This window comes from Zea mays, chromosome 9 (genome assembly GCF_902167145.1).
Source record: "Zea mays cultivar B73 chromosome 9, Zm-B73-REFERENCE-NAM-5.0, whole genome shotgun sequence".
In the NCBI taxonomy this organism is placed as follows: Eukaryota; Viridiplantae; Streptophyta; class Magnoliopsida; order Poales; family Poaceae; genus Zea; species Zea mays.
The window spans coordinates 69,719,928-69,742,625 of NC_050104.1; the positions used below are offsets into that span (position 1 = coordinate 69,719,928).

The 22,698-nt window shown below is 47.1% G+C and overlaps 1 protein-coding gene across 1 annotated transcript; it reads left to right on the forward strand.

Moving 5' to 3' along the window:
• The first annotated feature begins 13,632 nt into the window (after nt 1-13,632).
• LOC103639995 (putative RING-H2 finger protein ATL71) lies at nt 13,633-14,440 on the forward strand. The gene has a single exon (XM_008662661.2). The coding sequence runs from the start codon at nt 13,646-13,648 to the stop codon at nt 14,264-14,266; it is 621 nt and encodes a 206-aa protein (XP_008660883.1). The 5' UTR covers nt 13,633-13,645; the 3' UTR covers nt 14,267-14,440.
• The last annotated feature ends 8,258 nt before the right edge of the window (nt 14,441-22,698 follow it).

The following is a 22,698-nucleotide window of genomic DNA, read 5'->3' on the forward strand; positions in this document are numbered from 1 at the left end:
TTTTTGTATTAAAAACGAATTTCTATAATTAATTCTCTGTTTTTAATCATCTCAGGACTGGGCGTCTATTTTCAAAAAGATCAGGGGTTAAACCAGAGTTTTCCCCAAGACACAGATCACAACTACGTGGACTGCGGGTTGAATCTCAATAAACCCAGGGGTTCTTTAATAAAAAGCCGAGGCCGAAGGGGGTATTAACGATTCCTAGCCGTCCGATCTGATTCCAGCGCACCGGATTAGATTTAACCTATTATGAAACGGTACGCCTCGATGACCACAGGATCTAGATCCTACGGTTTAGATCTAATGAACGCTGGAGCCATTCCCCGCCACTGGATACTCATCCAACGGCCGCTATATGCCCTGGCCGAAGCGTTATTTGGTTTTCTAATCCCGACCATCCAACAGAGGATCGACGGCCGAGATCGCGCGCACCAATCTACAGCGAACACGGCGGCGATGGCGCACAGGTTCCGCGGCGGATAGCTCGCCGGCGGCACGCAATCCGGCTAATCACTACCCCATACCCAAAATTGGACAGCTCTACACAACGAGACCGACATGGTGAAGGTAGGAGTGGAGTTCTTGCCTGCGATTCTGGATCGCGTAGACGTGACCACGGGCGCGGCGGATCCGAAGCGGTGATGAAGCTCCGGTGAAGAATTCGCCGGCATAGATCGCTCCCAACCCGATGCCGGTGCACGCACACCTTCCCTGGGTCCTGGCGACGCTATTAGACCGAAAACCCAGGGCGGGGCGCAAGCACAGTGGAGGTTTTGCCGTCGGCGGCCGCGAGGTGGCTCCCAGCACCGTTCCCCAACCTCTACGGTGGTGTTTCGCGAGAGTCAGACGGGAGAGGGATTAGGCGAACCCGGCGTGGGGCATCCTATAAAGACGCGGTCGTGGCCAGAGCACCCCAACGAACCACGCGAAGTCCGCGCTCCGCGCGCTCCGCCATGCGCGGAAATCCATTGACGCGGGTAGAACTGACCACCAGGGTCCACGGATCAGAGAAAGCGCAAGAGAGAGAGTCGCCGCCAGGTGGGACCGAGCGGGCCGAAGGGCGGCCCCGCGATGGTAGGAGGTTCCGCACGCCCGGGGCGCCGCGCGCGCAGGAGTCAACTGGGCCGCACGGTGGAGATGCGAGGGAGAAGGATCTGACGAGCGGGACCCACTAGCAGAGATGCCACTGCGCGTGCGAGGTGAGACCGACACGCGGGACCCACTGTCGGCGCACCCATAAACTCGGTGGAGCGGGCTGGCGCGAGGGTAACACTTGGTGGGCCGAAATGGAGCACCAAGGCCCAGGTAGGTTCTTTTCCTTTTCTTTTTATTTTTCTATCTTTTCCTTATTTCAGATTTCAATTTGAATTCAAATGTCGTTTGAAGTTCATGCTTAAGTGAATTGCTCAAGTTCAAGCACCATTAAGAACAGGTGCATTTATTTATTTTATAAATCCTTTCCTTATATTCATATAGTATTTCTCTCTTCCCTTTCTAATTTTAACCCTAGGTTCGAATTGGGGTTGATTCCACATTCCAAGTCATTCTTTTGTTTCCACTATTATTGTTATTGTTATTTGAATGCACAAGCAAAAAAAAAATATCCAACATGACGTATATATATATATATTTATCATTTGTTTTAATTAATCACTTTTTTTATATATATGGTCTTTTTATGATGCAAATAAGGCACATAAAATGAGGAGATATCTCTATTATTCTTTGTGTACAACTTGGAGTATTACAAATCCTACCCCCCTTAAAAATAATCTCGTCCTCGAGATTTAAGAAGATCTAGGGAAAAGGTGTGGAAAATCTATGTGAAGCTCTTTTTCTCTCTCACAAGTAGCTTCATCTTCTCCATGATGGCTCCATTGTACTTTGCACATTTTTATAACCTTATTTCTTGTAACTCGAGTCAAAGTGTTAAGAATCATGATTGGATACTCCATGTAAGTCAAATCACCCTGAACACTGAGCTCTTCTATTGGTAATTGTTCCTCATGAACACGGAGACACTTCTTAAGTTGAGACACATGAAATACATTATGCACATTAGATAGATTATCAGGTAGCTCGAGTTGATAGGCCATCTCTCCAACTCGCCTAAAAACTCTGAATGGTCCAATAAAACGAGGGGACAATTTGCCCTTGACTTTAAATCTCTTCATTCCACGAAGTGGTGACACCTTGAGGTACACATGATCACCTTCCTCAAACTTCGGTGGTCTCCTTCTATTATCAGCGTAGCTCTTTTGCCTGGTCTGAGCTACTCTCAAGTTCTCCCTGATTATACAGACTTATTCTTCTGCCTCTTGAATAAGTTCAGGTCCAAAGAACTGGCTTCCTCTAGTCTGATCCCAATATAGAGGAGCCCTGCATTTCCTGTCATACCGAGTCTCGAACAGTGACATCTTTTGGACTGGCCTGTTAACTATTATATGAGAACTCAGCATGAAGTAGACTCTTGTCCCAACTACTACCATGCTGAAGGGCACAAGCTCTCAACATGTCCTCCAATACTTGATTAGTCCTTTCAGTTTGTCCATCAGTCTGAGGATGGTAGGCCAAACTAAAATTCAACTTCGTATCTATATTCTCATGAAAACCTTTCCAAAATCTGGAGGTAAACTGTGATCCTCTATCCAAAATGATCTTCTTCGGTACACCGTGTAGAGACATAGTCCGAGCCACATATAACTCTGCCAATTGAGATCCCTTATAAGTAGTCTTGACCAGAATGAAATGAGCCACTTTGGTCAGTCTATCCACAATAACCCATATAGAATCATATCCTTTCGAGGTGCGTGGCAATCCAGTCATGAAGTCCATAGCAATCTTTTCCCACTTCCATTCGGGTATCTTTAATAGGTATAATAGTCCAACTGGTCTTTGGTGTTCGACCCTAACTCTTTGGCACACTTCGCACATAGCCACATGTGCAGCCACATCTCTCTTCAATCCATACCACCAATATTTTTTTGCTTCAAATCCTGATACATCTTAGTACTCCCAGGGTGAATAGAATAAACTGAATCATATGCCTCCTTCAATATGGTTTCTCGAAGACTATCAATATCGGGAACACAGATCCGATTCTTGAACCATATCGTGCCTTGCTCATCTTCCGTGAATTCCGAACCTCGACCTTCAGTAATCAGATCCTTAATCTCTTGGATTTTGGCATCACCAACCTGACCTTTACGAATTTCTTGCTCCAAGGTAGGTTCCAATTCAATAGTAACTCCTTCCGTATGTGTAACAATTCCCAGGTTGAGCCTCTCAAAATCCTTTGCTAATTCATCAGGTAGCTGGACAACGAAAGTGGAGTGAACGTGCTCCTTCCGACTCAAGGCATCTGCAACCAAATTTGCCTTGCCTGGGTGGTAGTGAATCTCCAAATCATAATCCTTAATAAGCTCCAACCAACGACGTTGCGTAAGGTTGAGATCCTTCTAAGTGAATATACTTCAGACTATTATGATCCGTGTACACTTGACACTTGGTCCCCATGATATAATGTCTCCAAATCTTAAGCGCATGCACAACGGCTGCCAATTCCAAGTCATGAGTGGGGTAATTCACTTCATGTTTCCGTAACTGACGAGAAGCATAAGCGATCACATGTCCTTCTTGCATGAGCACACATCCTAAGCCTTGGCCACATGCATCACAATAAATGTCAAATCCCTTCTGTAGATCCGGCATAACCAACACTGGTAGTGACGTCAATCTCTACTTCAATTGATCAAAGATCTCTTGGCACTTCTCGTCCCACTTAAACTCTCTTTCCTTCTCCAGAGGCGAGGTCATAGGCTTAGCGATCTTAGAGAATCCTTCAATAAATCTCCGATAATATCCTGCAAGTTCCAAGAAACTCCGGATCTCAGTAACTATAGTGGGTATGCTCCACACCACTATCTCCTTGACCTTAGCAGGATCCACTGATATCCCTCCATTAGAAATGATATGTCCAAGAAATGGCACCTCGCCAATCCAAAACTCGCATTTGCTAAACTTGACGTAGAGTTGATTATCTGTAGCACCAATCTTAGATGTTTCTCATGATCACTATCACTCTTGGAACAAATAAGAGTATCGTCGATGAAAACCACAACGAATCTATCAAAATCATGAACACCTTATTCTTCAGATCCATAAAATAGGCTGGTGGATTAGTTAGTCCAAATGACATAACAGTGAACTCATATAAACCATATCGGGTCGATAAAACCGCCTTGGGAATATCCGATGGCCTAATCTTCATTTGGTGATAACCCGATCAGAGATCGATCTTCGAGAATACCCTAGCATCTCTCATCCGATCAAATAAATCCTCAATACGGGGTAACAGATACTTGTTCTTCATAGTAACATCATTAAGTGATCTATAGTCCACACACATCCTCTGGGATCCATCCTTCTTCTGTACAAATAGAAACGGTGCTCCCCAAGGTGAGGAACTCGGACGAATGTACCCAGCCTCTTGTAACTCAGTTAACTGCTTCTTAAGTTCCTTTAACTCTTCTACAGACATCCTATATGACCGTTTGGGAGTAGGGGTAGTCCCTGGTAAGAGATCAATGACAAAACTCAACATTCCTCATCTAGTGGCATCCCTGGTAACTCCTCTGGAAAGACATCCAGAAAATCCTTAACTGCACGGATGTTGTCACCCACAAACTTCTCATCTACTAAGAATGTCGCAAGTCTGATGGTGGTAGTTACTGCAACTTCAACTTCAAATCTTTGTCCTTTGGAACTGGTGAGTTATATGGTTCCCTTAGCATAGTGTATAAACTGTCTTTGCCTTTCTTAACCATGACATACCAAGAATCACGTCTATAGTGCTCTCTTCTAACACTATAGGGGTAGCAAATTTGGGCTAGGAATATAGGGTAAGAAGGAAGAATTGTAGACAAGACAGTGATTACGAGGAATGTTACTACGGGGGATTTATTAGCTAAGCAGGTTAATATTTTACCCACCATAGCTAATTTATTACCTTATGCTGGCACATGCTAAGATATCCATATGTAATATTTCAATCAATCAAAGAAGCAAATCAGACATTTTTCATCAGAACAATCAAACAACATTTTTATTAGAGAAAATATTTTTTTCCTTAGGTCTCCTATCTCTTAAAAATGTCATAGGGGTAGGAATTCCAAGGTGTGAAATCCATCTTGTCTTAGAATAGAAAAGGTAAGAATGATCAGAGTAGAACAGTAGAACGTGAGACAGGATCAAGATAAGTATAGGAAGAATCAGGGTGAGGTAAGTATAGAATGAATCAGAATAAGATAAGTAGGTAAGGGTTTGTCCATTTCTATCTAGGTTTCGTCCTACAGTCAACATTTCCTTTGATACCACTTGTGTAACACCCGGTTTTAAAGGACAAAGCCGGGTGCATCTCATACATGCGCCAAGAAGACAACATATATAATAACAGAGTGTATAGAGATAAATGTCATAAAACATCAGAGTATTTATTACATAGCGGAAGACTTATTACAAAATAAAGGAATAAATGTAAAACGAACTAAGGATCGTCGGCGCCAATGTCGACTGAGAAACGCCACCTAGATCAGATCGAACTCCTCGCCTTGTGGCTCCTCCTGAACCACCTGTTCTTCTCCTGTGGGGGGGGGTGTGAGACAACAAGAGTGAGCTCACATACGTTCATCGCTCAACAAGTTGTGGGGAATAATGTGGCATGAACTCACCAAAGGTGGGAGTTCATGTAGTGTAAGGCTGATCAATGAAATAGAGGTTGAGGCTGAGCATTGCTTTTATAAGTTGGTCAAAATTTTATTAGCAATTACTAAGTGTAAGTAAATACCAAACCTTAATAATAATAAAGAACAGTAATAGTAAAATAATCCCAAATGCGATGCAAATGTCAAATTGAATTTAAGTTCCATAATTAATCATGTGAGGGTCCGAGCCGCTCTTGACCGTGAGCACGGCTAGTATACTAGTTTTACACTCTGCAGAGGTTGCGCATCTTTACCCACAAGTCGTGTATCCCATGTCGCCTGGGTTTGCAAGGCCCTTAGACACTACCGAGGTGAATGGCTAGGGATCCACTACGAGGCCTTTACAAAGTTCCACTAGCTTCCGAAAACCCGCTACAGTTTATAGGAAGATCCAGTACAGGGTTCCTGGCTGACCGCCATCGCAGCAAAATCAACCAGGGACCTCCCCGCACTGACCTCTCCCCTACTGCCCTTGCCCCTTTCAGGTAAGGTAGTCTTCCACTAGCTTTCCTAATTAGTCAGCCAAGGGCGTCCCATTATACCCTTGTGGTAGCACTGTTTTCCCGGGTGGTCGCTCCATGTTCCCATTAATTTAATGATCTTAACATGAACAATAATAATAACAAGTTAATAACAGAATAATCATGAATAGTGTATCTCCATACCCAATCCACATAAAGCAATAGCAAGTACTACCCAAAAATATTTCAGGGGTGAACAAGGTATAGAGGTAATCAAAACTGGGGTAACATAAAGGCTCCCATCAAAATTATCCTATGCAGATCATTAAATTTAATAAGAACATGGCTGGGAAAGTAAGTGATCAAGGGCACAACTTGCCTTCAATGAGCTCCTGCTCAGCTATCTCTACTTGTTGAACCTCAGAATCCACAGTGGCTTGCTCGTCTACTCGCATCAACACAATACATACATAGTATAGCACCAATTAACATCACATCAAACATGTAAATAAAATATACAGTAAAAATCTACACATTAAAATGAGATCATTGGAACTGGAATTATTAAATTTGGAGTTATAGATTTCAAGTTATGAATTTCCTAAGGTTTAATGTGCTTGAAATAGGGTTAAATGATAAATTAATTTTTCTTACTGTTTTCATGTAGAAACAGAGACTCTAGATGATGGAGAATAAAATTACAAAATTTTAGGAACTGGAATGGAGTGATTTGGACTAAAAATGGATTTTCTATGCATTTTACAAGTTTCTATATTTGTTTTTGTATTAAAAACGAATTTCTATAATTAATTCTCTGTTTTTAATCATCTCAGGACTGGGCGTCTATTTTCAAAAAGATCAGGGGTTAAACCAGAGTTTTCCCCAAGACACAGATCACAACTACGTGGACTGCGGGTTGAATCTCAATAAACCCAGGGGTTCTTTAATAAAAAGCCGAGGCCGAAGGGGGTATTAACGATTCCTAGCCGTCCGATCTGATTCCAGCGCACCGGATTAGATTTAACCTATTATGAAACGGTACGCCTCGATGACCACAGGATCTAGATCCTACGGTTTAGATCTAATGAACGCTGGAGCCATTCCCCGCCACTGGATACTCATCCAACGGCCGCTATATGCCCTGGCCGAAGCGTTATTTGGTTTTCTAATCCCGACCATCCAACAGAGGATCGACGGCCGAGATCGCGCGCACCAATCTACAGCGAACACGGCGGCGATGGCGCACAGGTTCCGCGGCGGATAGCTCGCCGGCGGCACGCAATCCGGCTAATCACTACCCCATACCCAAAATTGGACAGCTCTACACAACGAGACCGACATGGTGAAGGTAGGAGTGGAGTTCTTGCCTGCGATTCTGGATCGCGTAGACGTGACCACGGGCGCGGCGGATCCGAAGCGGTGATGAAGCTCCGGTGAAGAATTCGCCGGCGTAGATCGCTCCCAACCCGATGCCGGTGCACGCACACCTTCCCTGGGTCCTGGCGACGCTATTAGACCGAAAACCCAGGGCGGGGCGCAAGCACAGTGGAGGTTTTGCCGTCGGCGGCCGCGAGGTGGCTCCCAGCACCGTTCCCCAACCTCTACGGTGGTGTTTCGCGAGAGTCAGACGGGAGAGGGATTAGGCGAACCCGGCGTGGGGCATCCTATAAAGACGCGGTCGTGGCCAGAGCACCCCAACGAACCACGCGAAGTCCGCGCTCCGCGCGCTCCGCGCGCTCCGCCATGCGCGGAAATCCATTGACGCGGGTAGAACTGACCACCAGGGTCCACGGATCAGAGAAAGCGCAAGAGAGAGAGTCGCCGCCAGGTGGGACCGAGCGGGCCGAAGGGCGGCCCCGCGATGGTAGGAGGTTCCGCACGCCCGGGGCGCCGCGCGCGCAGGAGTCAACTGGGCCGCGCGGTGGAGATGCGGGGGAGAAGGATCTGACGAGCGGGACCCACTAGCAGAGATGCCACTGCGCGTGCGAGGTGAGACCGACACGCGGGACCCACTGTCGGCGCACCCATAAACTCGGTGGAGCGGGCTGGCGCGAGGGTAACACTTGGTGGGCCGAAATGGAGCACCAAGGCCCAGGTAGGTTCTTTTCCTTTTCTTTTTATTTTTCTATCTTTTCCTTATTTCAGATTTCAATTTGAATTCAAATGTCGTTTGAAGTTCATGCTTAAGTGAATTGCTCAAGTTCAAGCACCATTAAGAACAGGTGCATTTATTTATTTTATAAATCCTTTCCTTATATTCATATAGTATTTCTCTCTTCCCTTTCTAATTTTAACCCTAGGTTCGAATTGGGGTTGATTCCACATTCCAAGTCATTCTTTTGTTTCCACTATTATTGTTATTGTTATTTGAATGCACAAGCAAAAAAAAATATCCAACATGACGTATATATATATATATATATTTATCATTTGTTTTAATTAATCACTTTTTTTATATATATGGTCTTTTTATGATGCAAATAAGGCACATAAAATGAGGAGATATCTCTATTATTCTTTGTGTACAACTTGGAGTATTACAGGGAACACGAAGACATGGTCGCTTTCCAAAGGGAGTCACCCTCCTTTTAAAGGCGACTCTCCCTACTTGCGCCCCCAACCGTCGCGGGCTGAGTCTTCTCCAACACACTCCAAGGTCCTCCCCTGCGGCGCGGGGGCTGGGTCCCACATGTCATGCAAACCGGCTCAAAGCAGAAGAAGCCAAACCGCCGCGCGTGGTGCGCACGACCGCCCAACGGTTACAAGTGACCCTCCACTTTTGCCCAGACCAGTGGGCGAAAGGGGCGGGCAGCCATGCAGGCGGCATGCAACCACGCCAAGTGGACGCCCTTCTCCGACTCCCAACACGCCCAGCCTGGAGGCCCAGGCCCACGCGTCGTGCAACCGGCGCACCGAATGCTTCGTGCATGCAACTGCACCGCCACTTGCACCACCACCGGGCCTCCTCGATTGCGGAACCAATACCGCGACTTGAGGCGACCCAGAGCATGACCCAGCAGCGCTAGCCTGGCGCGGCGGTCAGTGCGGCCAAAAATGGGCCGGCAGTAATGACGGTGGCAGGCGGACGGGAGCAGCGGTCACGTCGTCAGCCAAGCTCACGTCCCATCCGGAGGCAGCGAGAGAACTCCCTCTCACGGCGTGAAGACAACGCACCCGTGATCCATTCCTCGAACGGCTCGCGCACGCGCAACGGCCGCCCCGCCAACCACTCGCCCCGTCGCATTAACTCCGCGGCGGGACAAGCGGCGCCTCTGGCAGGAGAAGCGGGCGACGCTTCGCCTTCGCCATAATGACCGCGTCAATAAAGGTACGCTGCGTCGTTCGATTTCGTATCCTTTTCCTTTTTTTCCTCTTTCTCTCTCTTGCAACAGGGACCGGGAAAGGGGGATACCCCGAAAAGGATCCTTCCCCGTGAAGGAACCAGGCTCCGAGCCTCCCTACTGATCAGAGGTTCAAAGGCTGGCCCCCCGGAAGGGTTCGACAGCCGCCTTAGGTCGCGTGGGCCCTACACCCACTACTGGTCAGAGGTTCGAAGGCCGGCCCCTCGGAAGGGTACCACGGCCGCCTCAGGCTACTCGGGCTCCGCGCCCATTACTGATCAGGGGTTCGAAGGCTGGCCCCCGAAGGGTTCACAGCCGCCTCAGACGCCGAGCGAGGGATGACCATGGGTACGTTCGATACATAACCAAGGCTCGGGCTGTGCTCCCGAGGTACCCTAGGACATTTCCGAGACCAGCGGGAGCGATCTTGTAACGGAATCCCATCAGAGGGAGGCATCGAGCCCTCGGACCCCGTCGCCAGGGGACCGGGTCCGGCAGATCACCCGCAGGTACTTTTGGGCGTGCCTCTGGGCCCCTAGCCGACCCCTAACGAACGGGGCACGGACGTCCACTCGGATTACCCGCTTGCAGCTCACCGGAGACACCATGTTCGGCGCCCATCGAGGGCAACATGGCGCTCTCCCCCCTCCTCCTTGCGGAAAGGCGACGCAGGGGCATATGTAAAAAAGCCGAGTCTGTCCCTGATCGCCCTCTCGCCCTGTGCAGAGGCTCGGGGGCTGCTCTCGCAAACCCGGCTCCAGCCAAACCGTTGACAGCGTCAACATACCAGCCCGAGAACTTGGGACCCGACCGTACACCCGGGCTACGGCCAGCTCGCATGAGGGAACAACCAAACCAGCCGAAGCATCACGCGAGGCATTAAGACCTCGAAGGAGTGAAACCACTCCTCCGAGGCCTCGGGGGCTACACCTGGCGGGTGCGCTCGCGCGCACCCACCGGAACAAAATGCAACCGAGAAAGGCTGGTCCCCTTGCAAAAAAGTGCGACGAAAGCCTCCAAGCGAGTGCTAACACTCCCTTCGAGGCTCGGGGGCTACTGTCGGGGACCATAATTAGGGGTACCCTCAAGACTCCTAATTCTCAGCTGGTAACCCCCATCAGCATAAAGCTGCTAAGGCCTGATGGGTGCGATTAAGTCAGGGATCAGTCCATTCGAGCGACTCGATCACGCCTCGCCCGAGCCTAGCCTCGGACAAGGGCAGCCGACTCCGGAGGATTTCCGTCTCGCCCGAGGCCCCTCTCCAACGGCGAACATATTTCCGGCTCGCCCGAGGCCTTGCATTCGCTAAGAAGCAACCCTGACTAAATCGCCGCACCGACCGACCAAAGACGGCGAACTCCGCTCCGCCCGACCCAGGGCTCGGACTCGGACTAAGTCCCGGAAGACGACGAACTCCGCTTCGCCCGACCCCAGGGCTCGGACTCCGCCCTGGCCTCAGCCGACGACCTCCGCCTCGCCCGACCCAGGGGCTCGGACTCGGCCTCGGCCACGGAAGACAGACTCGACCTCGGCTTCGGAGGAGCCTCCACATCGCCCAACCTTGGGCGCAGGCCAGCCACGTCAACAGGAGGCGCCATCATCACCCTACCCCGAGCTGACTCGGGCCGCAGGGAACAAGACCGGCGTCCCATCTGGCTAGCTCCGCCAGATAGGCAATGATGGCGCCCTGCGTACTCTGTGACGACGGCGGCTCTCAGCCCCCCTTACGGAAGCAAGAGGACGTCAGCAAGGACCCAACCGCTCCGACAGCTGTCCCTCCGCCAGGCTCCATCGCTCCTCCGACGGCCACGACATCACGCCAGCTGGGTGCCAAAATCTCTCCGGCTGCCACGACGGCATGTACTTAGGGCGCTACCTCTCCCCCGCTAGACACGTAGCACTCTGCTACACCCCCCATTGTACACCTGGATCCTCTCCTTACGCCTATAAAAGGAAGGACCAGGGCCCTCTTAGAGAGGGTTGGCCGCGCGGAGACGAGGACGAGACAGGCGCCCGCTTGGAGCCGCTCGCTTCCCTCTCCCGCGTGGGCGCTTGTAACCCCTACTGCAAGCGCACCCGACCTGGGCGCGGGACGAACACGAAGGCCGCGGGATTCCCACCTCTCTCACGCCGGTCTCCGGCCGCCTCGCTCTCCCCCCTTCGCGCTCGCCCTCGCGCTCGACCCATCTGGGCTGGGGCACGCGGCGACACTCACTCGTCGGCACAGGGACCCCCCGGTCTCGAAACGCCGACAATCCTAATCTCGAGAACGAGATTCTTTGTAAGGGGGTAGGATTTGTAATACCCAATTTGTAAGAGATAAGGAAAAGAATTGATTATACTACATGTTTTGCCATCCACAAGATAGAACATGAGCATAACCATATTTAAGACAACAAATAACTAATAAAATACTCTATGCATCATGCTGGATGTCATTTGTCTGTGCATCAAATATAAAGTTATAAATGAATTAAGACCAGACTTGAATCCAAAGTAGTACACTATATAATATGGGAGCCAAAGAATTAAAGAATGGAGGATGAGTAATTATTATAATAATAACTAAATAATAATTCTGGTATAAAGGGGTAGTATCATTCACATTAGAATCTTATTTGGTATTTGAAAGTTTGAGATTCAAAGTAGGAATTCAAATTCATTTGAGCACTTGGATTTGGAAAAATAGAAAAGAAAAAGAAAATCAAATTCAGCCGCATTGGGCTGAAATCGGGATAGCCGGCCCACCTAACCACTTATCTGCGTAGCCCAGCTAACAGATTGGCGCCGACACGTGGGGCCCACCGGGCAGCCGTACGACTCGTGCCCGCTCTCAACCTCTCACAGGTTCGCGGGGCCCGCTCGACAGTTGCTCACTTCGCGTCGCGCGCTGATCAGCCCTGTAATAACATTGTTCCACTAACAATAGTTGAATGTCACCACTCGCTGCAAATGTTTCATATTATCTATACGTAATAAAGGGAGTGTTTGTTTCTAGTGACTAATTTTTAGTCACTCCATTTCATTTCATTTTAGTTCCTAAATTAACAAATATGAAAACTAAAATTATATTTTATTTTACATATTTAACAATTTAAAGACTAAAATATAATAAAATAGAGGGAATAAAAATCAGTCACTAAAAACAAAACACCTCCTAAGCTGAACGAAACCTTGATTAACGCCATGAGGTTCACACGACCCTGACAACGTAGGAGTACCGTCGCCGGCCCGGTTGCTGTCACACTTAAACAAACCCAAACCGCGCCAACGGTGCGTCCATCGTTTTCCTCACCTTTACGCGCATTTGGCAATGATTCAGCAATTGACCAATTGACCTATATGCTCCCAACTGATGGCTTCCGTCCAGACTGAAGTTCCGGATCGGAGGCATATAAACGATTACCGAGAGGACTTTGGGGGTAGAAGTGGATCGAAAGAGATTGATTCTAGTAAAATTGAATAGAAGAAAATTTAATTTTATTTAGCTAGGTACTGTTTGGTTCATAAATGGTAACATAAATTGTAACAATAATGATTTATACTCGAGTGACATCGATAATTAGCTTGAATAAGCCTATATCAGTTTTGAACACGGCTGGACTTAAACAAATATAGAGTGTTTGGTTTGAGAAATCATATCATCCAAATTAAGGTGGTGCATCATGGATTCATTCCTCAGATTTGGTGGGATGACTCCATTCCTCATATTAGTACTAACAAACTAACTATGAGGAATGAGATGGTGATGGATCAACTCATTCTATTCCACAAACCAAACAAAAATAATGAGGAGTGAGAAGACGATGGATTAGTTCATTCCTCAAACCAAACACCCCAATATAGTTTAACGTTATTTGTCACCCTTCACATTGCTTAATCCATTCGATCCGCATACAATTGAACAAGTTCTTATTGGTTTTGTGCCTTCAATTCCAAGTTGTTGACACATTTGCGTCCTTCAATTCAACACAAATTGTTCAAAATTGCTGTCCGCAGTATAAAACCCATGCATACACCAAACAACAGCAGCTATCAATCGATCATCACTGCGCAGCACTGAGATCAAATTTCGCCCATGTCTGGCTACCTGCCACCGGGCTTCCCGTACCCCATCTTTCCTCCACCACCGCCCCCCTCTCCGTGGTCTCCGCCCAAGTCCAGAGACAACAGCACGACGTCCGGCGGGGTCATCGCAGGCGTCGCCATGTCTGTCGGCGCCTTCCTTCTTCTGCTCTCCTGCCTGTGCAGCCTCCACCAAGGGTACCGCAACAGCCGCGCCAATGCCGCGGCCGACGACGCTGCCGCAGCCGCTGCAGCGCTCGCTGCGCGGCCGCAGGCGCCGCCACCCCGCCCAGAGCCATGGGACAACCAGGAGCAGTGGCTACGCCGCCACCGCAGCGATCGTGACGACGACGGCCGCACGCGGCGCGCCAGCCTTACGGCGGGCCTCCCGTCGTTCACGTACAACCGGACGGTGAGGCACAACGTGACGGGCAGCGGGGACGAGGCGGCGACGTGCTCCGTGTGCCTCGGAGCGTTCCAGGTCGGGGAGACAGTGCGGCTGCTGCCGGTGTGTATGCACCTTTACCACGTCGAGTGCATCGACCCCTGGCTTGAAGCGCACGCCACGTGCCCGCTATGCCGGTCGGGCACTGAAGAATCCACGATGCACGGCAGGCTGCTTCTGCCGGTTTAGACGCGCTCTATCTCACCCGGATTCAGGCCTTCACGGTGTGCATAGTTTGCATCATAAGAGAACTATAGGTGTGTTACGTTGTAAAGAATTTATAAATGCGTAAATAATGCGGTGTATATTTTCAGCTGTTAGCCCGTTTGCTAGGCCTTCAGCTTTGGCTTTTTTCTAGAGCTATGCCAAACACCTTTATAAAATGGTTTACTAGCACTTAAAGCTAGAGTCATTTTTGTACTATGCAGGAGAAATCACAAATAGTACAAATAGTAGCTTCATCGGCTATGACTATGGTTCTTACATTTTAATATAGGGAAATAACTCTGGCTCTATGATAAGCCATTTCTGGTAAACGATTATGAAATGTCTTTAACTCTAAAAAAATAGCTTTTCAGGAAGCCAGTGATGGAGCTGTTTTGAAGGAAGCTACAGCCAGAATTGAGAAGCTAGCTTGTTTTAGCGAGGAGTGAGAAGCTAGCCAGAAGCCAGAGCTAGAAGCTAGCTTGCTGAGTGCATTTGTATCTATAATATAGAGCGTGTTTGTTTGATATTTAGCTTCTTAGTGTTGGATTTTACTATTGACTACTATAATAAATTTTTAACTTTGCAACGCACCAGAAGTGAGAAGCTTAACTCAGCAGGCTTTTCAGTTTTCGGTTTACTTCTCAGAAACCAGATTCCATGTTTTCAAAAGTATTTGTATCTATTATCTATTTCGTATTATTGTAATATTAAATAGCGAGGTGCTTCTACAACTAATTTCTTTCATTCTTTTTTCACTTTAAAAAATACATAGTATCTGATCTGGACTCTGCTCATGCACCAAGTTACATCATGATCTCCCCTCCTATCACACCTATATTTAAAAAATAAAGCCGGGTGCGTCTTATATGTGTAACAAGGAAGATCATCACATATAATGACAAAGTGTATATAGATAAATGTCATAAATATCATAAATGTCATTATTACATAGCGGTAATCTTACAAAAATAAATAACAATAATACTGCGAACTAAATATTATTTTCCTGGCGCCACAAAGCTGACTGCAAGACGCCACCTAGATCAACTCGTATGCTTCATTGTAGGGCAGCTCCTCTTCGACCACCTGCTCTTCACCTGTCGGGGGATGTTTATATATCACAAGAGTGAGCTCACAAAAGATCATAGCTCAACAAGTTGTGGGGAATAATGTGCATGAACTCACCAAAGGTGGGACCTCATGTGAAGTGTAAGGCTGATCAATAAATAAGGGTTAAAGCTGGGCATTGCTTTTATAAGTTGGTCAAATTTTATTAGCAGTTACTAAATGTAAGTAAATATCAAACCAGAGTAATGGTAGATCAAAATAATAATAAATCCCAATGCAATGAAGATGACAAATTGAATTTAATTACATAAATTAATCATGTGAGTGTTCGAGCTGCTCATGACCGTGATCATGGCTAGTATACCAGTTTTATACTCTGCAGAGGTTGCACATCTTTACCCACAAGTCATGTTACCCATCTGCCAAGGGATCGCGACTTCCCATACACCACTACCAAGGAAGCGAGGCAGGATAACACTACGAGGCCTTTACAAAGTTCCACTAGCGTCAGAAAACCCGCTACAGTTTCTAGAAGCTCCAATACATGGATCCCTTGCCTGATCGCCATCGCAGCAAAATCAACCCAAGGACCTCTCTACACCGACCACTCACCTACTGCCCTTGCCCCTATCGAGTAAGGTAGTCCTCCACTAGCTTTCCTAGTTAGTCAGCCAAGTGTGTCCCATACCACCCTTGTGGTAGCACTATTTTTCCGAGTGGTTCTCCATGTTCCAATTAATATAATGATCTTATCATGAACAGTAAATAACAAACTGATAATATAAGTATGATCATGAATAATGTGTATGTTCATACCCAAAACCACATAAAGCAATAGCAAGTACTACCCAAAAATTCAGTGGTAAACAAGGTATAAAGATAGCCAAACTAGGGTAACCTATTGGATCCCATCAAAATTAACCTATGCAGATCATTATGATTAATAAGAACATGATTGGGTAAAAAGAAGTGATCAAGGGCACAACTTGCCTTCAACGAGCTCCTGCTCAGCAGTCTCCACCTACTGAACCCATGGTTTCTCTGTGGTTTGCTCGTCTACTCGCATCAATACAAATAAATATGACATAGCAGAAATTAACATCACACCAAACAACAACACAGAATGCATGATAATATTCTACGCGTCGTAACGAGATCGTAGGAACAAGAATCACTACATTCAGAGTTACGGTTATTAAGTTATGAATCTTTGAAGTTACTTAGTAACTAGAATAGAATAATTCAAGTGGATAATTTTAGTCCAAATTTCATGGCTAAACAGAGTCACTAGGTGATAGACAATATTAAAACAAAATTAATGCCACTGCAATGAATCAATTTGGAGCTAAAATGAATTAAATATGAATTTCACAAGTTTCTGGAATTATTTTTGAGTTAAAAATCTATTTTCTAATTTCTTTTTCCTTGTTTTACTGATCCCTGGATTGCACGCATTAATACAGCGAAGCTCAGGGTTTTTCTTGCAAAAGTTCCCTGGCCCAGACTGCTCACGTGGTGGACTGCGGTTTTATTTTATAATTTCTGGGGACTCTTTAGTAAATCTGGCGTCACAAAGGGGTACACACCGATCTTGGTCGTCCGATCACACGCCAAGCGCCAGGATTGGGTTTTCCCACTTAAAAGACCAGATATGTTTTAATGGCCACACGATTTGGAAGGGACGGCTCAAATTCTATTATTCCAGAGTCCTAAGATCCACCCGATCGGATCCAACAGTCTAGATTAGTTATTTGAAGCGGTAAGCTCACTTCTAATCCTCCCTGTTGCACGACGATCCAATGGCAGCGACCACGTCATCTTCACGAGAGAGTGGCCGCCGAGCCGCACGCATAGACCTCGCTGGAGCAAGCTCCGGCGAGAATGACTCTGGGTGCCCAGTTCCAAACACCAAATTCCAAGGTGAGTTATAACGACCTAAGTACCACGAATTCGTAGGAGTGTCACTTATGGTGGATTATGTCGCGGAAGGCTCTAGCCACGCGGCGCGGCGGCGATGCCTCACCAGCGAGAAATTCGCCGCGCTCCGATCACCCAAGCGAAAAAATTGGGCGGCGAAGATCTACGGCTTGGTGCCCCGCGCCCATCTGATACCCCGCAGGACCGCAATTTCAACGGATGTGCACTTTCATGGACTTGCTCCTCTCCCTGGCTTTACGGTAATGGTGCAGGTATGGTGGGGAGTTTGCGGGTAGACGAGAGGGGCAGGGAGGCGCGGGTCAAATAGCCTCGGACGCGGCCCCGTAGGCAGTCCCCCCCCCATTCCATCCGCACGAGGATCCCGGTAGAGTTGTTAGTAGTGCGCTGCGAGCTGGCCGCGGAGGGGAAACGACCGCGACATTGACCCGATGGTCCCACCTAATCAGTCTGAGCGTGAGGCTACCTGGGAACTTGAGGAGCTGATGCGGCAGAAGTACCCCAAACTTTTCGTTATGGGTGAGTTTTTGTCTTCGCTGATCTCTCTTTTGTCGTTCTGATAGAAGCGTTGGAATTCGAGATCGAATTCTTTTTAAGGGGGGTAGAGTGTGATACCCAATTTTCTGAAAAAAAGTAAAATTTCATTTTTCTCTTTTTTCGTGCTCCGTGCCATTGGGTTTTGGAGTTTTAGGAGGCACATACCTTAGTTGAACGGTAGTTTTTCGGGCATTATTTGCTAGGGTCGGGAGTCCAGTGGGGAGCAGGGGTTGTGAGTCGTCGATCCGCATCTAGTGGTTGGGAGTCCCTCCTAGTTTTCCCCCCTCCCTACTCCCCTTGCAACCGCCGCCCCGCCCTTCCCACCTATTCTTGCAACCGACTCCTCCCTCTCCCCCTCTCTTCCCCATTGTTGCAGCCGCCCCCCATCTCACCAAACCCTAGCCGCCTCTCACCATTTCCTCATCCCCAAGGTGCAGCCACCTCTTCCCCTTTGGATCTCCTTCGAGTTGGTACAAGCCTCTAATTGGAGAATTGGTGAGAGGAAGAAGAAAGGGGTGAAGGAAGAACTCAAGGTGATCTTGTGTTTTATTTTGTATTTGTGCTGCAATTACATTTGGTTATCTGTTCAACTAGGCGAATTGGTAGTAGTGTTGTCCTAATTTTTGGTGGCGAGCGGACAGCAGTAGTGTTGGTAGTTTCTGGGATTTTTGTGGGGGCAATTAGCTGTAATCACTGTAAAAATCATGTAGAGCATTGTCATATCTTTCCATAGAGTACTCATGGGTTCGATTCGGTGGAATATTCTAGGAGATATCGCATTTTGAACTCAGCTAGGTTGCTGTCCAAAAAAAAACAGAACACAGGGTGTACTTTGTCGGCTATTTGGGGCCATCGAGATTTGGAATTTAATTATCTTTTAAATATGAAACTTGTAGGGAATTTTATGTAGATGTTTCTGGAGTTTTTGTTTGATATCATTGCAGTTATAATTTTAAAGTTAAGAAATTAACAAGCAGCGCTGCTGCAGTTTGGTGGGTGATGGGGAGAGTTGTTGCTCGCGACGGGTTGGGATTGTGCGTAGGTGCGGCGTTGATTATTAGCGATTGTTATGTGAATATGTGCATTAAGTTGTGTGTAAAAACAGGTGGTAGACCTCCGGATCGTACTTAGTACCATTCCGAATTCCCGGTGAAGGCAAGTAAAAACAGTGATGGTTTATACCATTCGGTTGTATTATGTGCCCTGTTCTTGAACTTATATAAGTATCGAATGTTTTTATCATGGAATTCCATTATAAGAATTGTTGTTTGAAGTTATTCATGTTCTACTGTTTTAAATATGTTGAGGGCATTGTTCGAGCATGTTATATGGGTTGATTCCTATCTGGAGGAAGTGGAAGTATCTATTTAACACATGTTAAATGGGGTGGACTTATGTTGGTTTGTCATGCATAGTGCATCCATCATTCTTTGCATTGAAGTTTCGTCGTGATCATATGGTCCGACCGTACCGGTACAATAAGCATCATACATTGCCTGAGAAGGGGTACGATGCAGCTTCATATCCCTAGAGGTATGAAGGCAGAAGTCATTATTGCAATTGTAGTCATATGCACTCATGAGGAACATGTGGAACCTGTCATTGATATGTTAATATTGTGGATCTCCTCTTCGTGATTTGGGAACTAGGTGTTTGGTACTTTGTATATTTGCTGCACTCCACTCTAATATTTAAGAAGGGAGTTGTGAACTCCATGGTTGGTAAAACACTATTTTTTTACGTTGTCTAACTGTTGGTTGATCATTTTCCTTGCTGAGATGTGTCATCTCACTCTTGCATTGTTTGATGCAAGCACTTGAATCTTGCTTGGGGAAAAGAGGGAAGTAGCGGCACGATCACTACACTTCTAAACAACTTTACCACTGCTTAGTAATGTCTTTAATCAGGGGCTTCGGGTCAAGGATGTTGGTCATTTTTTAAATAGTGTGTGCAAGTGGTTTAATATGTTCTGGTCATTATGGTGGTCGTATTTTTGGTTAGCTAAATTCATCATGTTCTGAATGTTTACTCTTCTCTTACATCATGTTTATACACTTTGGTTTCCTCGTTATGCAAGTTTCAAGGGAGGTGCTGCTGAATTTTTCTTTCTGTCTTTATCTTTTTTCACATAGCAATTTGTGGGAAGGGTTTTTGGTGACACCCATTGTGTTTGGGACAACGAGGTGTTACACCGCTCTTACAGAGTTCTTACCAGCACTGCAGGTGGCAAACGGTGGTCGATGTGACAACACTTAGAGCGTGTGTGTGATTGCAAAGGAGTATCTGTTCTGCTCAAGAGAAAAGGTGGAGCTTTGGAAAGGCTTACTAAATATATATATGTGGCACACAAGTCAATAACAGATAGCAATGATGAATAAGTGTTCCAAGTACTCATCCTAGTTGTTGGCCTAGAGAATGTATTAGCAAAGTTGGAGGAAAACACAAAGGAGGTGATAAGGATCTAGGAACAACAATGGAACAAGTTGGAATGAAAAACAATCACAGAGGTACACAGATCAATGGTGTTCCTGCTTATGCTCACACTTTTTGTCTTTTTTCTCTGATTTTTTCTTTGTTTTTTCTTTTGTTTTGTGTGGATTTGTTTTGCACTTGCATTTTTATATTATCTTCTTTTTTCACAAGAGTGCCGCAAAACAAGATATAACATAAGAGTATCAAAAAAATCTCGTTTGTCTGTCACAAATTTTCTGCTATAACTTCAACAAACTGTTTGACAAATTTAGAGACCTCAAAATCAAAAACTCACAGGGAAAACGTTGTAGGTCTCCTTTTTATCTTTCATTTAGATATATGGATCGACTATTTTGGATAAAGGAAGTCAAAGATATTGACCCTGAAATACAGACTGGTCCAAAATTTCAGGATCACAAACAGATTTACTTCCAATACCAATAACTCCTTGATACTTATGGTTTCTAGAAATCTCGTGAATAAAAAGGTTTTATATAAGTTTCTAATATTTATAGAAAGTATAAGAACACTAAATTTTGAGTTCGTATGCGAGATTTATGCTCAAAATACCGAACTAGACAGAAACTAATCTAATAAGGACGAGTTGATGAGATGAAAATTGATGGGTGAATGGGTTCAGTTTATGGATAGGGTTGGTTTTGTGGATGGGATCGATTTATCGAGATTGAGTTTGTTGGATGGCAGCGGATGGTAATGACCAAAATGACCCAAAACAAATCTAAACCAACAATCCAATTAGGGTTGTTAGCAAGGCAAATGGAGGATGAATGAATTCAGTTTATGGATAGTGTCAGTTTTGGTGGACATGATCAGTTTATCGAGATTGAGTTTGTGGGATTGTGGGGGATAGATATCCCCTGGGTCCACTAAAGAAGTAAAAGGCCTCACGAAAAGCCCAAGGGCCCAATAATTCGTAAGGTCATTCTTTCGTGGGCCTAGGGAAAGACCACCAATAAAAAGGATGCGGGACTGATTAGTGCAAGCACAGGCGGCCCACAACGTCGAACGAATGAATCACAAACAGAAACCCGACTTTCCCGCGCTGAAGCCCCCATGCAACGGAGCCATGCGAGGATAAGTCGGCGGAGGTTACGTAGGGATAAGCTCAAGAAGTTCACTATCTTTCAGCTACTTGTTGCTATCATAACATATGTAATGCTCCACGGCCGAGTATATAAGGCCTAGGGGGCACCCCTTCAGATCGATCGATCCTACTCTACTTAGCCACCCACAAACATTCTCTGTGCCCTCTATCCAGAGAATCCTCTTGTAACCACGCTCATATACTCACCAGGACGTAGGGTGTTACGCACTTCTAAGCGGCCCGAACCTGCAAACCTTGTCCATTGTCCCTCGTGCGATCGGCACGAACCATTTTGCTACAGTCGTCGACACCGTCCTACTCCTAAAAGCACCTTGAGGGGTAACCCCGGGTGTGCGGTCGGACCCAAAACACCGACAGCTGGCGCGCCAGGTAGGGGGTGTGTCGACGATCCAAGCTAGCTCAATGGCCGTCACCTTCCACAGCAAGATTACCATGCGTCCCGGATCCACATTCTGCTTCGGAACAATCTCATCCGTGGCGGACGAAGAGGGAATTCTACATCGCCTCGCGGATCTACCGGAACAGAAGTCTCCTCCAACAAACTCCGAGAATGCTGGAAAAACGCTACCTCCGGCTCTTCGGAACAAGATCGCCTCCGGGGAGGCTAGAGCTAGACGCTCGCTGACCCGGAAGACTCCACTGTCTACTCCCCCGACGAAAGAATGGACACAGGTCATGAGAAGGAAGGAGATCAGAGAGAGGCCAGTCATTCTTCCCGTTCCTCCGGCCTCAAAGGAGAACAGAAAGAAATTCGCCGCGGCAGCAATGCCGTTCTACCCCGACGTCCTCTTCATTGGGAGGGCAGAATCGCTCGCCGTCTCCGACGATGAACCGACTGCACCTGGAGAAGAACCGCCTCAGCGAGAGTCCCGCCGACGAAGGAACCGACGCAGGAACATCCGACGACACCACGCAGCTGGAGAACGGGATCCGGAGCAGCCTGTCTCGCGAGACGAGGTCTCAGAGATAGGAGAAACTCCGGAAGAACGCGTCTTCAGGGAACGAAGGAACTCCCGACGACGAGATCGCCGTCGGACTCAGGAGCAAGCCGAGCAAGATGCAAGGCAACGACGCGAGAATCCGCTCTTCGGGCGCAACCTGAACCCCGACTTCGCCCGAGCTATGAATACGCCGAGCGAAGTCGGAGGCGTTCTGGCCCGGATAGCCGACGGACTTCCTCGGACCCCCGACGCCGAGGGATACCGGCGCCTGTTCACTCAGGCAGCCAATCATCTTCTACCGCTCGCCCATCCGCCGAACGATCTGCGACACGCCA

Coding starts and splice junctions, on each gene's coding strand:
- LOC103639995 (XM_008662661.2), top strand. CDS start 13,646: ATGTCTGGCTACCTGCCACCGGGCTTCCCGTACCCCATCTTTCCTCCA.